This window comes from Gymnoscopelus microlampas (genome assembly GCF_963454915.1).
Source record: "Gymnoscopelus microlampas genome assembly, chromosome: 22".
In the NCBI taxonomy this organism is placed as follows: Eukaryota; Metazoa; Chordata; class Actinopteri; order Myctophiformes; family Myctophidae; genus Gymnoscopelus; species Gymnoscopelus microlampas.
In genome coordinates this window covers 39,106,762-39,123,185 of record NC_139959.1, presented here as the reverse complement: position 1 = coordinate 39,123,185, position 16,424 = coordinate 39,106,762, and the positions used below count along the sequence as shown (strand labels likewise).

The window sequence follows — 16,424 nt, the reverse complement described above, 5'->3', positions numbered from 1 at the left end:
AGAGATTGTATGATTTGAAGAACGAAAAAAAACAGAAAAAGAAAACACAGCTCACGGTAACTAAAGCTCCACTGGCTAAGAGAAACGATCCACAGATCGTATAAAACAATTAAAATAACGCTTTTTGAAACACTTCCGTCTTCCGGTGAAAACGAATGGAATTCTGGGTAACAGAGGATAAACGAACGGCCTGCAGTGACGGTAATGACCAGCAGAGGCTGCTAAAAGTCGTTTTTTGGAAATTTGCACAGAACAACTTTAAGTTAAACTTGCAGAGTGACTCATTACTTTACCTGGGTTACATCTTCTGATAGTTGTACTTGAATGTTGACATGAAATAAATAATAATCCTGTTTAGTGTTTCATTAGCGCGAGTGTGGAAAAAAAACTAAATACAGCTTGTTGTGACGCTGCTGGTAAACACCACGTTGAAAAGGCTAGGATAAAGATACCAAGGATTCGACCGTGATGTCACTGTTATGCAACACGGAAGTAGCACGGACGTAGTACGCCATTATGTTCGAATTTGGTTATAAAGATACCAAGGATTTGTCAGTGATGTCACTGACATGTGAAAAGAAAATACAGGATCTTTGAAAGAGTTGAGATGACTTTGAAAGTTTTCAGTCATTTGGTAGAAGTGCTACTGTATTGAAAAGAGGATAAATCTGACACAGTATTGTAAATAAAAATTAAAAAAAGAGAAGAGAATGAATGAATGAATTAATACCTGGCATAAAAACTAAGCAATGGTGACAAAAACTAATGACTAAATACACTGACGACAAAATAAAAACTAGACTAAAATGTTAGCGGAGAAGACATCCGTAGAACCTGGCAGGCTTATAAGGCTAAAATGTCATTTAGATAGCGTGTTATGTAGACCAGGGGTTCTGAAAGTGGGGTCCGGGGACCCCCAGGGGTCCTTGAGGGAGTTCCAGGGGGTCCCCAGATAAATGATGGATAGTTAGGAACCAAATGGACCCTTACAGGTCTGTAACTCTGAGAGTGTACAAATGGAACCAAATGGAACCAAATGGACCCTTACGGGTTTGTAACTCTGTGAGTGTACAAATGGAATTTGAGTGTACAAATGGAACCAAATGGACCCTAACAAGTCCATTTGGTCCATTAACAATGATTTTACAATACAAATTGGGGTCCCAGAGATAGACATGTCTTTAAATGGGGGTCCGTAGCCTAATGCATGTCAAACTGGGGGTCCTTGAAATTAAAATGGTTGAGAATCACTGCTAGAGCCGTAAAAGATCTTCTCTTATAGGGGTCCCTGGCATATCTTTTCAAATGGGGGTCCGCGGGCTAATAAGTGTCAATTTGGGAGTCCTTGGCATGAAAAAGTTTGAGAACCGGTGTCATAGCAGTGGTTCTCAAACCTTTCAGGCTGTGACCCCCAAATTAATCATATTTGAACTTGGGACCCCGCACCCTGACAAGCACTTCGTAATCATAGGAGTTGAGGCATTACATTTAGTTTGACTCGGTTCCACAGATAAACATTGTGAAAATAGCAGATCTACAAGCTCAAATCGCCTCGTATAACGCGAGGCGTTTTGAGCTTGTAGATCGGTTATTTTCACAATGTTTGCCTCTTTCTTATATTATTTCACAAGTTGGCCAATGTTTGATCCGTTTGTAGAGAATAGTTAGTTGATTACTTTCGATGCAGTAATGCTCTTTTTTCTACTGTCCACCTACTGCATCACACAGTGGGGGGAAAAAAAAGAAAGCTAAAGCACACCCCTAAATGCAAAACCACACCCCTCTGCCATGGGGGGTACCCATAGAGGTATAATATAACTAGAGAGCGGATTGCCCCGCCCCCAGCTATCATTTCAATGAATGTGCTCACTGGCGTTTTGAAGCACCCGGAAGCCTGCCGGAAGTAGAATTATTGAGACGTTTTTGGACACACCATAGAGTTATGAGCATGCCCACTAGTGTCCTTTTTGCGTTCTACGGCAGCCCGTGTGTCAAGGATTGAACGCGAGATATTTATTAAATACACTCGAGATGCCTATTCATATGTAAATGCATATCGATGGCCAAAACGCAAAACCTCCTATCTGAAAAATGTTCATTGTTGGGAAAATGAAAAAGAAAACTACAAAATGTTGTATTTTTTTTGCACAGTGCTATTTTTTTATGAAACCCATCACATAATACACTGTTTCTGGATGTCTGGACTATATTACATTATTATATGTTAATTACACTGATTTCATATTGTAAATGCAGATAGGAGGTTTTTCCCCACTTTTCCTGGATAATTCTGCAGATAGGAGCTTTTGCATTCAATGTAAAGTGATTGCTTAACTACATAATGACAAATAGTACTAGCTGCAAATACATACATTTACAGCTGAAAACAGTTGCATCAGTGGTGTGGTCTAGTTTTTTTTTTGTTGAGGTATACGATAATCATTCCCTGCACGAAATGCGCGTGGTTGTGGGTATACGCTAGTGCGTTTTCAATGGATGGAATGGTTAGTAGACTGTATACGCCTTCTTCCAAAAAGATCTGCACTGTATACAGCGTAACACGGTAGAACACACCACTGAGTTGCATTGAATGCTTTTTTATTTTATTCAAAAACAAAACAAAGTTTGCAGGGCAATGCTCACAACAAGAATCTAAAATGAAAGTGCTTACAAATAAAATGTACAAAAAGGACAACAGGAATACAATTAGGTGGACTAGAAAACAACTGGCCCAGGCACCCCTCGACATAATCCCCCCTATACCCTCTACCCCCAACTCCACCACCTGAAATACCCCCCCACTCCCACAACCCACATTCCCCCCAACCAGCACACTACACCCCCCAAACCCTAATGCCCTCCAACTCCCCTAACTCATACAACTGGATCACCAACCTTGTGTCCAGTGTGGATAGTGGAATAGTATGTAAGATCATTGAATGTCTTAAAGAGCCTATAAGCAAGGAGGAAAGACAGATGCCTTGACCCTAGAATCACCAAAGCCAGGGAGGAGATGAGAGCAGCACACAGGGGCTTTGTCGCTGACCAAAAAGGAGAGGGTCTGAGGGAGGAATATAAGCGGAGGAAGGAGGAGCTATACCAAGTGTATGCAACTCGAAAAATAGGAGCTGACCCAAAAGATCAGGGACATTAAAAAGGTGCATGTTAAACAGAAGCATGGCAAGAGCTGGAAGCTCATCAATGGAATTTCTGGCAGAAGCTCTTCTCAGACTTCCAAGATCTGGGGAGAAAGTGCAGAGGAACGAGTTGAAACATGGTACCAGCAGAAGAAGAGGATGATCCGATGCTCTTGTCTTCCATGACCTTCCCATACCAGATCATGGATCATTTACCATGGATGAGTACCAGAGGGCCAAGGCTACTATCAAATGAGGCAAGAGGAGGATGGAGTGACAGCAGAGGTTCTGATGTATGTGCCCAATGCCCATAGACGAAGTGGTGTTGGATTTCATCAAGCACACACGTCTAGTGAGCTGCCGAAGCTGTGGAGCAAAATGATCATCGATCCAGTACCAAAGTCAGGCGACCTCACCAAGACGGACACCTCCAAGGCATTAACCTGAGCTCACAAGTCGCCAAGGCGGCTAACAGGATGATCCTCAACCGTCTTAGACCCATCTTAGACCCTGTACTGAGAAACTCGCAGAACGGCTTCCGCCCAGAGCAAACAGCAGACGGGCAGATACTGGTGCTGAGGAGGATACTGGAAGGAGTAGGAGATGAATCTTTCAGTGGTGATCACCTTCATGACTTCCAAAAGGCTTTTGGCACCATCCACCGGGGGAAACTGATGAACATTCTCCGGGCCTACAGAGTTCCTGAGAAGATGGTTCAGATGATGGAGACACGCTACTTGAGGCAATCCAGGCAGTGCCTCAGTCCAGGACTTGAGGCAGTCCTTCAAATAACCTGGGCCTGGACTGCTTCAATGGAGCAGGACCTGAAGGTCCGGGGGGCACTTGACTGGAATGCCTTGCATGGGATGAGGAGAGTGTGGAAATCAGACATGGGAGAAGACCTCAAGAGGCGGCTGTTCATATAGTTACAGTTGAGTCAGTACTGCTGTATGGGGCTGAGACATGGACCATCACAGCACAACAGGAAAGGGCCTTGGATGGAGTCTACACAAGAATGCTATGAATGGCACTAGGAGTCACATGAATGGACCAAATCAGAAATGTGGTCCTCTACGGGAACCTACCATGTGTCACAGACAAAGTCAGAGAGAGAAGGATGAGGCAGGGCACTGCGTCAGGCACCCATACTGTAACTAATGGCAAGCAAACTGACACTATGGGAGCCAACCCAGGGCAAAGCCAGGAAAGACAGGAAGTGCACCACCTACGTAGATGCACTTCGGCGTAACAGCTTAGCCAACAACACTGTAGAGCTCAAAACCCTGATGCTAGATAGGAGGGTGTGGAGGGCAGCTTTTCAGGAGTCCCAAGTTGGTGTTGGCTAGACCACACTCGCATCGCAAAGACCCTATTCTATATGATCCGGCCTAACTGACTCATGCCCCCCTCAACATAATCCCCCCCCCCCGTACCCTCTACCCCCAACTCCACCACCTGCAATACTCCCCCACTCCCACAAACCCCACCCCCTAACTGCCAGCCCACACCTCTCAACTCAAAACCCCATTCCACTTCAGGAGTCCCGGGTTGGTGTTGGCTAGACCACACTCTCGCATCGCAAAGACCCTATACTATATGATCTGGCCTAACTTGCCTATGCCCCCCTCAACAAACCCCCCCCCCCCATACCTTCTACCCCCCAACTCCACCACCTGCAATACTCCCCCACTCCCACAAACCCCATACCCCCAACTGCCATCCCACACCTCTCAACCCCCATAACTCAAAACCCCATCCCACATACCCTCGTACCCCCAAATCCCATACAATCCATTACCCCCACTCCCAGAGCCCCCGGTCCCCATGCCCCCAACCAACACACCACAACCCCCAAACTCCACCCACCCAAGCCCTCATAAATCACTGTTATAATGCATTATACTTACTGTTATAATGCATTACACTATGATCATAAGTTATTATAAGTGGCCATTTGTTACTTTATGATAATTCAATAATGCTATATTATAACGTATAAAATGCCTTATACTCACTGTTATAATGCATTTTAATCACTGTTATAATGCCTTATTATCAGTTATAATGCTTTTAACTGTGATTATAATGCATTATAGCAGTGATAATAAAGGATTGATTATAATGGATTATAACTATGAGAATACATTTTGGGTTGCATAGCAAGTGTTACCAAGTAGGTAGCAATTATGAAGTATTATAATACTTGACATTATAAGTCATTATAACATGCTGTATAATGTTTTATTATTCCATTATACGTTGTTATGAATATTTATAACTGTAATCATCATGTGGTATAAGCATAATACAATGCATTTATACTTGAACTTATAAGTAATTATAACACGTTTTATAATGTGTTATGGTTATGGTTATACAGCAGTATGATTATTTATAAGCTCTTATAAATATGATTATAAAGGATTATGATGAGATTACAATGCCTTATAAGTATGTGTATAATGCGTTATACACATGGGATGCATAGCAAGTGCTACCAAAATGACAACATGGATGTTCACATCTAAGCAGCAATGACAACCTCTAACCACAAGTTCAAAATGTTCAACGCCAAAACCTCCTATCTATACCTAAAAATGACCTCCTATCTACATAGATGCACATAGGAGGTTTTTACCTAGACACAGTTAGGCTTACAAATTAATAAATAATGTTTTTTTTTATGCTCATTTTGAGATCAAGACATTCTACAGTACTGTAACAAGTACTACCAATCACATTTTTGATCAACTCACACTCTTGGTGTGATAAAAGTTTCACCACCTGACACTAATCATTAGCAATCAACAAAGCAATGCAATTAACTTGACTGTTACTAACAAATACTTAAATAGTAAGGGTGGAAGACACTTTTTTATTTTGAAAATAATTGATTAGTACAAACTGAAAGACATTTAGATGGTCTACATAACACAGAATTCTAAAGTTTCAGCTCTGTCTGCTGCTCAACTTGTTCTGGTGCAGATAAGAGGTTTTGCGCTTCAACATTTTAGCACTAATTGGCACTGAACAAGATAGGAGGTTTTAGTCAAATGACTTTTCTGACAAAATGAGGGGCGGGACTATCTTGCAGACATACTGAGCATGTGCAGCATAGCCTATAGTCCTCATCCACAGTGAAATCTGAAAATCATGAAATTTGCACTTAGGAGGTTTTGCGTTTTGGCCATCGATATGTATTTATGTATAATATGTTTACATATTTATATATATACATATCTGTCAGTATGTTTTGCTCGGGCATGTATTTCTCCCCGCCTGCAGTTCCAGCTTTGGCCACTGGGGTGGCGGCTTCAATGTTTCTCAGCGACTCTGGGGGCTTGGGGGGTACCTCCAGCTCCTGAGGTACCTCTGGGCACCTCCGGGTACCTCAGTGGACACCACTGCAGCATGCGTACTAGGGGTGACACGATTCACTTACCTCACGATTCGATTCAAAATCGATTCCTAGGGTGCCGATTCGATTAAAATTGCGATTCTGCGATTAATTGATATTCGATTCGATTCTGCGATTTATTGCGATTTTATAGGGTGCCGATTCGATTAAAATTGCGATTCTGCAATTAATTGATATTCGATTCTGCGATTTATTGCGATTTTCTACCCCAAATCACTTTGCTTTAATTATACTAGAACATTTTCATATAATATAAACCATGAAAAGTTGAATCATACACTTCAATGCAGCCAGATCATGTCAGGCAGTCTTTCTGACATTGATTTCAGACAAAGTGCCAGTGAAAAAGGTACTACAGTAACTTATAAAAAAAAAAACTTATAAGTTAGTACCTTTTAAAATCGTGGCATTAAGAATCGCGATTTATTCATGAATCGATTTTTTTTGACAGGCCTAATGCGTACATACATACCTTGGTGAGGAAGGACTGCGCCGTGGGGGCGTAGTAGTAATACCCCGACTGGGGGTCCTTCATGGGGACGGCCGAGCGCACGTAGAGGGGGGCGGGGGCCTTGACGGGCGCCGCCGGGCCCTTGAAGGCCGCCGGCGGGGGCGGGGCTGCCTTGACGGGCGCGGCGGCGGCGGCGGGCAGCACCAGGGGCAGGTAGGGGCTCTTGCCTTGGACCAGCGCCGCGTACAGGCAGTACGCGTCCTTGGTGGGGTCGCAGGTCTTGACGGGCGGGGGCTTGGGGGGCTCGGGCTTGGGCGTGGGCCGGCTGGTGGCCGACGCCACGCAGTTGGGGTCGGCCGAGTCGGCGCAGGACTTGTAGATGTCCCCCAGGTGGCGCAGGTAGGCCTTGTAGGAGCGCCGGCCCTCGGCGCGGTTCTTGTTCTGCAGGTAGGCCAGGTAGATCTTGTCCAGCTCCTGGACCTATAGGAGAGGAGAGAGAGAGAGAGGGGAGGAGGGGCTTAACACATTAAAACCTGGACCTATAGGAGGAGAGAGAGGGGGAGGGGCTTAACACATTAAAACCTGGACCTATAGGAGGAGAGAGAGGGGGAGGGGCTTAACACATTAAAACCTGGACCTATAGGAGGGAAGAGAGGAGGAGGGGCTTAACACATTTAAAAAAAAACAGGAAAAGCATCTGTCTCACTTTTTAGATTTGAACCACTTTAACCATTATGTTAAACTTTGGGCTATTCAAAAATAGCAGATCTGCAAGCTCATAGCGCGGCACTCAGTGCCGCGCTATGAGCTTGTAGATCTGCTATTTTAGAAAACATCGTGAAAATGTGTGCAAATCTTTGAATACATACTATGTCAATTATTAAAATTGTCTCTATAATCTTTTACAGCAACAAATGACCACTTATAGCATAGATATTCAACTGGCGGCCCGCGGGCCACGTGCGGCCCGCGAGGAGCTTCCTTGTGGCCCCTGGCCATATTCAAAAAAAAAAGATTTTTTTTTTTTTTTTTTTTTTTTAATTTTCATAATTATTATTTATTTTAACTTTGATTTATGTTATCAAAGTTAAAACAGTACAAATTATTTATCCTTCATTAGTTCTTGAAAGGCCATCTTTCATTGGAACTTAACTTAGAACCTTAAATAGAACCGAATTAGACCGAATTAGACCCGAAAAAAGGTTGATTTATATTGGTTAAATAGAACCGAATTAGACCCGAATTAGACCGAATTAGACCCGAATTAGACCCGAAAAATTTGCAAATTGTGTGCGCACATGCACGCGCGCTGCGCGCGCGTGCATTTGCGCTGTGTGGCCCCCGACTCCAAATTATTTTACAGTTGTGGCCCCCTGCCTAATCTAGTTGAATACCCCTGACTTATAGTGACTTATAATGACAGCATAATGCATGTTAACAGTGACTACAACGCATTATAAGGGTGATTATACAGCTCTGTGATGTGTTGTGATTATTGTTATGAAGCATTATGAATATTTATGAGTTCTTATAGCTATAATTATACAGTTGTATAAGCAGATCATAATGCATTACAAGTATGTTTATAATGCATTATAGAGGGACAGTGTCCACGGTGCAATCGGTACAATAGCCACACCCTAAAAGTGTCATTAGAGTTCAGAGACCTTTATACATCTATTGTTCCTACTTATTACATGGATTGGTTAAATGCTTGATTCTGATTGGTCATTATTTAGACCCTCCAGAAAAACGCGGGCAAAAATCCTTGATTTTGCGATGAAACATGCGGCGTTTTTTTTGCAATTTTATGCGGTGAAATTGCGGAAAGTTGTGAAATATGCGGCAATGTGCGAAATATAGAAATTTGCGACAAGTTGCGAAAAATGCAAAATATGTGAAAAGTTGCGAAATATGCGATGCGAAGTTGCTCTCAAGAATGTTTTTGAAAACATTTGAAGTGAGAAATAGACGATGCAATAACGGAAAAGTGATTCTATTTGATCCTCTGCACTTCCTTGTTTATCGTGGTGCATCAACGCAAGAATACCAAAACGCTCGCCCCAAAACACAGTCGCCCCCCGGGGCAAATCCGGCGGTATTATGGGCAAATCCGGCGGCATAAAGAATGGGGGGCGAGGCTTCCGGTTACCTTATGGACTACTGTCATTCGTTTTCAGAGGCGAACTTCTCCGCCCAGCCCAATACTTATGGAATACTTTCATTGCCGTAAGCAAGGAAATACTTCGATTTGTTGTTACTTTTATTTATTAAGTAGCCGTGTAATAAGTGGGATAATGGATGGGTAGGTGGTCATTATTGAAGTTTAAAGCCCTTCAGGGTGATTATCCACCTCCTCTAATCGCGTCGGTGGATAATCACCCTGTCGGGCTTTAAATTCCCATAATGACCACTTCCTCTCTTCTTTCAGGCTACATATACAGCGTAACACGGTAGAACACCTCCTGGGGAGGTGAATAAGTTGTTTCCTCTCCTGCTCAGATGTCCCGCTATGATGGAGCGATGAGAGGAGGAGGAGGAGTTTTTTTTGTTTTTGTTTTTTACAAGCAGTTGTTTTTAAAGAGTGTGTGGTTAAAGGTTCAGACAGAAAACAGCCTGAGACAAGATTTAAGACTTTTCATTATAGGATGAAAGGAGACGCTAGATGGGAGAAAGAGAGGAATATTAGGGAAAAAGTCCCAGGGAGGTTTTAAAGTGTGTGTGTGTGTGTGTGTGTGTGTGTGTGTGTGTGTGTGTGTGTGTGTGTGTGTGTGTGTGTGTGTGTGTGTGTGTGTGTGTGTGTGTGTGTGTGTGTGTGTGTTTGTGTGTGCGTGTGTGTGTGTGTTGTTTTTACTCACGGCTTCCAGGTTTCCGTTGTCGGTGAAGTACTTGTACCAGTTCCAGAAGTCAGAGTTCTGTTTGTACCAGCTGATGTTCCTACGGTGACGGACCAGCCTCCTGTGAGCCGCCGAGGCCGAGGACTGCTCCTGGACGCCCTCTCCTACTGAGGGGGGGGGGGGGACACACGAAGAGTGGGCACTGAGGAGGAGTGGGCACTGAGGAGGAGTGGGCACTGAGGAGGAGTGGGCACCTTTCATGTAAAATTTGTCGAAAATGTTGAAAAATTAAATATTTGGAAAATGGTCTTAATCCATTTAGACCGGGAACGCATCTGTGTCATTTTAAGATTTATTTCGCTTTTCAAAAATAGCAGATCTACAAGCTCATAGCGCGGCACTCGGCGCGCCGCGCTATGAGCTTGTAGATCTGCTATTTTGTTTTGTAATCGTGAAAAATTGTGAAAAATCTTTGAATATATATATATTTTTAAAGCCAACGTCTGAAACTCAAATCTTTGCTTCATGGGGGTCCCTGGAACAAAACATTTTGATATCGTCACCTTGCTAAACTAATGGCCTACGTCATTTTTTGAGGAAAATGATATTTTTGCCTAAGTCAGGTCCTCATGACACTGGCCACCTCTGGTAAAATGGCCCATCTCCTAATTGAAAAGGATCATGCTGTTCACTCCCCTTTTAGTATAATGGCCTCCCTAGTGTGACTTAGGCAAAAATAGGACATTTTTTTTGGCTTAAGTCACATGGTTTTGTGACTTAGGCCAAATTATTTACTGATTTAGGCCACTTTCTATTTTTCTTTTGCTTTTTTTTTTTTGCGTTCAGATCTAATCCTATTTAAACCTATTTAAATCTCTTATGTTACATAACTGACAGACAGTGTTATTTCTATTTAAATAGTCATTAGTTTAGCAAGGCGATGATATGGGGGTCCGCGCTCCGGGGGCCAAATACATATCTAGAAATGTTTTCTAAATCCTAAAAGTATATTGTTATATCAGTGGTGCTCCAACTTTTATGTCAAGGACCACTCAAAATGTCCTTGACATGGAAAAGTTGGAGCCCACGGTATCGGCTGTGAATATGAATATATCAGGGTTTATACATTACACATTTATGTCACATGACCTATACTGTGTGTGTGTGTGTGTGTGTGTGTGTGTGTGTGTGTGTGTGTGTGTGTGTGTGTGTGTGTGTGTGTGTGTGTGTGTGTGTGTGTGTGTGTGTGTGTTAGGGCATTCACGAATAGTGATTTTTAGTATTCGAATTATTCGACCTATAAGTATTCGAATATTCGATTAATCGATTTGATTATAAAAAATAAAATAATAAAAAAATAAAAAATAAAAAAAATAAAAAGTTTTTTTTTTTTTTTTTTTTTCAATGACATTGATGACTGGACTCAAGGAATGCGAGTTGACGTCACACCAGAGCTCACAGCTGCGTGTCTGCTGCAGAAAAGCCACTAAAAAAAAAAAAATCTAAAAAAAAAGAAAAAAAAAACTTTTTTTTTATTTTTTATTTTTTTATCGAATAATCGAATAGTGGTTTGATAGTCGAATAGTCGGTTTGATAGTCGAATATTCGAATATTCGATTATTCTGTTAATGCCCTAGTGTGTGTGTGTGTGTGTGTGTGTGTGCGTGCGTGCGTGCGTGCGTGCGCGCGCGTGCGTGTGTGCGTGTGTGTCAGTTATAAACAGTAGAAATAGAATAGAGTATTTACCATCTCCCTTGAGCTTCTGATCGATGGGTCCCGCAGACAAGAGATCTGAAAGACCACACAACAACACACAACCACAATTGGAACATGATTATCAAAAGGGTTTGACTAGCTCTACATCTCTACTTTACACGTTGGCCTGATAACCATTGCAGACTAGTAGCTTAGTGGTCATTCTCATACGTTGAACATGTGGGCCCCTATAGTGTCACATGCAAATTGTATGAACAACGTTTGAAGCTTTTTTTGTGTAGAGAATTATGAATCCACTTTTCTGCATAATTAGTATGGGGAATTGATTAGAATGGTTATGTTACTCCTTCAAAACTTCCACACGTGCTTAAATGGCCTTTTAATGCAAGATTTCACGCACAAATATAATACCAACCAACATGTTCCTAATGGCTATAGGAAACTGCTCATCATTCTAAGCTTTAATTTGAGTGGTAACATGTGGCTGTAACTCTAGAGATACAGTCAGAAACACTATAACATGTATATTTTAGCCATGATTATCAAATGGGTGGGCAAAGCTAGGTGTGATTGTTTTTTTTGTACTTGATGTACAACTCTACTCCACAGTTTGGCATGATAACCACTGAATATGTGGACCCCTATATCAGGGGTCTTCAACAGGGGGTCCGGGACCCCTAGGGGGTCCTCAAAGTTACTACAGGGGGTCCGCCAAATCTTTGTGTGAAATGTTTTTTTTTTTATCTTAACCACTTGAACCCTAGCATCCCTTTTTCTGAGGAGAACTTTAGTCAAAAATAGCCGATCTACAAGCTCACAACGCCTCGCAGCGCAGCTTGTAGATCGGCTATTTTTGGCAAAGAGGTATAGGTGTAGAGGGAAAAAAGAGCAGACCAAGTAAACAAAAAAGTTTAATCTGAAACTAAATTTAATACAATATAGAGGGGGCCCCTGCTTCATCTCTCTCTCAGCTAGGGGGTCCTTGGCCTGAGAAGGTTGAAGACCCCTGCCCTATGTTATCAACTTTTGAGCCATTATTGTGTAGACCTACGAGCACACCTTTCTGCACAACTCAAGTATGGGGAATTGATTGGAAAAGTTATGTTACTTATTCAATACTTCCATATATGCTTAAATGGCTTTTTAATGTAAGATTCTGCACACAAATCGAATGATTTTTAAAATAAGTTTAGTAAATATCCCCAACTTGAAAGTATTATGATGTTCCTAATGTCTATAGAAAAAAAAGAGGACCTGATTATCACAGAGGCAGACTTGACTGACACACACATACGCACACGCACGCACACACACACACACACACACACACACACACACACACACACACACACACACACACACACACACACACACACACACGCACGCACGCACGCACGCACGCACGCACGCACGCACGCACGCACGCACGCACGCACGCACACACACACACACACGTAGAACAGGCCTTATATATATATACTAGAGTTTCGGGGGGCTACGCCCCCCTCAACCCCAGCCGCGCACGGGGCCCAGCGTGGCCGTGTGTATATTGGGGGACCCAAATCGCCGGAGTGAAACTGTGGAAAAGTTTTTTTGAAAAAGGAAAAAATTTGAAGAAATAATATTTGTTATGTTTCAGGGGGTCCACAGGGGGTCCGCGGACCCCCTGATGGTCCACTGACCCCCTGTGGAGTGTTGGGACGCGCGGGGAGACCCCTGGAACATTGCGGACCATTTCGGTGTTTTTTTTTTTTCATGAAGGTGGTTGCTTGTTTCTGGCGCAGGCTGTGCAAACCTGGCAACCCAGCGCATGCTGCCGCACGTTTAAGTGGCGTAGCGTCATGAGGGTCAGTGGGGCCGTGGCTCGGTCAGTGAAGACCCTGTAGTGCGGATGATATGTGGCATAGAGGGGCAGATTGTAAATCCACAGAGGAAACATCCGTGGGCTACCATTGGTTCAGCGATGTGTGCGGTCGCCCTGCGGCCCCTCCTCCTCCACCAATGTGCAGTATTGAGAGCCCTGACGTCACAACAATTGGAGCGATGGGCACTGCACTGTGGTTGGTTAGGGTACACCTAGGGCCCAGGTAGAACCCAGTTAAAGCCTGCATGGGCAAACCCAGTTAGGACCCGCCTTGGTCCCACATAAACATGGCTAGTTGGGGCCCACCTAAGGGCCAGGTAGAAGCTACTTATAGCCTGCATGGGCATCGCAGTTGGGACTGAAGTGGATGCCGCTGACATTGCTGACATGGGGTCCATATGGTTTAGCCCACCTTGAAACCATATGGGAACTACGCTGGCATGCTGGCTGTAATGCAAACGCTGCATCATACCTGCAGTGTGTAGTTTGATGTTGTGTGTGTAGCAGATATACCTGCAGTGTGTAGATCAATGTCCATAGGAAAGTCAATGCCCAGCAGTGTTTTTTTTCCCCAGCAGAGTTTCTAGTGTCTCTGTGTCTCTGTGGAAGTAGCCTCGGAAACCCAGCCATTTTTTTTGTTACAAAAGAAAAAAGTCTGGGGGAACGATGCAGGAACGATGGTCTTTGAAGCTTGTTATCTCCTAACCATTCAGAGTGCAGAGGGGCGTCGCTCTAAATTTGGTGACGTCAGCCTGCTCCGTGCACAGACCGGGGGGGGGGGAGGGGGGAGGGGGGGGGGAGGCGGGGACATAGATTGGTGAAGCAATCGGAGGACGCGCCTGCTCCGGGCGCCTGGGTTTGGATCCGCCCTTCGAGACCATGGATTGCTCTCGTTCTCTCAGTCTACTGTGGAAGAGGTTGCACATGAACTCTGCAGCCGCACTGAGGCGCTCCAACACAAACACTCTGACATTAAGCTGCTTCACACAACAAACATCAGCACCACGCTGCTGTTTGTCCAAAAGACACAATATCTCCTCTCCCACCGACGTCATGTGTTCATTTATCGACAGCCGTACAGACTCCTTTTGACACATTTTACGTCGTTTATCCAGCTCTCACTGACTCTCCACATCGGGCTGTTATTTTGCTGCGATCAAGTCAACGATGTGAGAGATTAGCTATCACAGACGGACGGACAGGGGGTGAAACATAGTCTTGCGCCATGCCTTTCGGCCTGGCGGAGACAATAAAAAACCGAAAGTAAAGGAAATGGCCATTTCTGCAACAGAAGTAGTCAATAAAGTATGCTATGAAAACATGGGCCACATTGGCAAAGAATGTAAGAAAGAGGCAATCATGTAGAAAATAGCCGATCTCCAAGCTTACAAAGCCTGTGAACGTGAGGCGTTTCGAGCTTGTAGATCGGCTATTTTCACAATATTTACTTGTGGAACGGAGTCAAACAGAATGGGGGGGTCCCAGATCAAGTACGTGTATTTGGGGGGGGGGGGGGGGGGGGGGGGTGCGTGAAAGGGTTGATAAACACTGCTGTAATCGGAGCGAAATTATCTGAAATTACTACATGACCATAATGCAGCCTAACATGCGTTGCAGGGGGCGGTCCTGCCATGACGTTAGTTACTGTAGTTGCTGTGGAGCTACATAGTTCTCCAGAAGACACACACAAACATACACCATCTACAATGGACGAACTGAGCAGCAATATAGACATTCACCACACGAACGTACATTGTTGACAAAGTGATTGCACAGCCGCTGCAGGCATGACAACCAGGTTAGCGTTAGCGACATGGCAGCTATCACAGCGCCCTGTCCGTCGTGCTGCAACTGCCTGTGATGGCTACAGCAGTAACAGCAAGCTGTCTGCGATGCCATTGTCTGGAGACTGCTGTTAGCGTGACAGGACCAATGAGAGTGAGCGCTGTAGTTGTTGCTAAGATACGGTGGCGTCTCTGCCCCATAGCTTGTAGATCTCTCACACATGATTGGCGTAGGCTGCGTTGCCAGGTCTGACTTTGTGTGTAAGCAATGGTCGGCTTATTTTTGCGCGCCTTTGGGCTCGTGTGCATTGTGCGCACGGCAGCGCTTGTTTAGCGTACGTCAGCGCGACGTGGCAACGGACGTGGCAACGTGAAAGGTGATTGGCTGGTGAAAAGAAACACCCGACGTTACACCAGAAATGGTGCCTGGAGAAAATGGTGACCAAAAAAAAAGTTTGGAAAAAAAGGAAAAAACCCCCGCAGCGGCTGCCTGCTGTTGTGGTGATGAGGTCGTGCGCACGGTAAACGGTACGAAGCTGCCTCCCCTTCCGTTTTGTCCGACATTTGGTGAGTAGAATTAATTATGTTGCGCGGTGGAAAAGGTGTAGTGAACAGTGAGATGTCCCCTACGCGAGGCGTAAATTCAGCGCGGCCGCCGTGGCGAGTCAGTTGGCGACATGTGGTCTGGCGGTGCGTTGTTTATTCGATAACAGAGCTGTGGGGTGTGGACACCGAGGGTGCGGAAGTCGGTCGGCATTTATATAGTTAGATATATGACCGGGGTAATTGCCTCTAGGGGCCAGCAGGGGGACTGAGCATGGCTTTGTAGATTTTATAGGCGAGCCTGTAACGGCCGAGCCCACGCTGTGTGTGTGTGTGTGTGTGTGTGTGTGTGTGTGTGCGTGCGTGCGTGCGTGCGTGCGTGCGTGCGTGCGTGCGTGCGTGCGTGCGTGCGTGCGTGCGTGTGTGTGTGTGTGTGCGTGCGTGCATGTGCGTGTGTGCGTGTGTGCGTGTGTGCGTGTTTGTGTGTGCGCCTGACCCCAGCAGCTAAAGTAAAAAGTATAGCTTCAGGTTCTTCTCTTTCATCTCCACAGGGTAAAGGTGTTAATGCTTTACAGGACGAGAGAAGGAGACAGAGAGAGAGGGGGGGGGGGGAGTGGAAAAGAAACTAAGTACATTTACTTAAGTAAAATGTTTAGGTATTTGTACTTTACTTG

The 16,424-nt window shown here is 44.5% G+C and overlaps 1 protein-coding gene across 1 annotated transcript in view; it reads right to left on the bottom strand.

Moving 5' to 3' along the window:
* Nucleotides 1-16,424, bottom strand: part of and1 (actinodin1) — a 31,309-nt gene that overhangs the window by 7,050 nt on the left and 7,835 nt on the right. The window contains exons 3-5 of the mRNA XM_084048533.1: nt 11,590-11,634; nt 9,865-10,010; nt 7,028-7,486 (exon numbers count right to left, since the gene is read on the bottom strand). Coding sequence (XP_083904659.1) covers nt 7,028-7,486; nt 9,865-10,010; nt 11,590-11,634 — 650 coding nt within the window. The remainder of the gene's footprint in view (nt 1-7,027; nt 7,487-9,864; nt 10,011-11,589; nt 11,635-16,424) is intronic.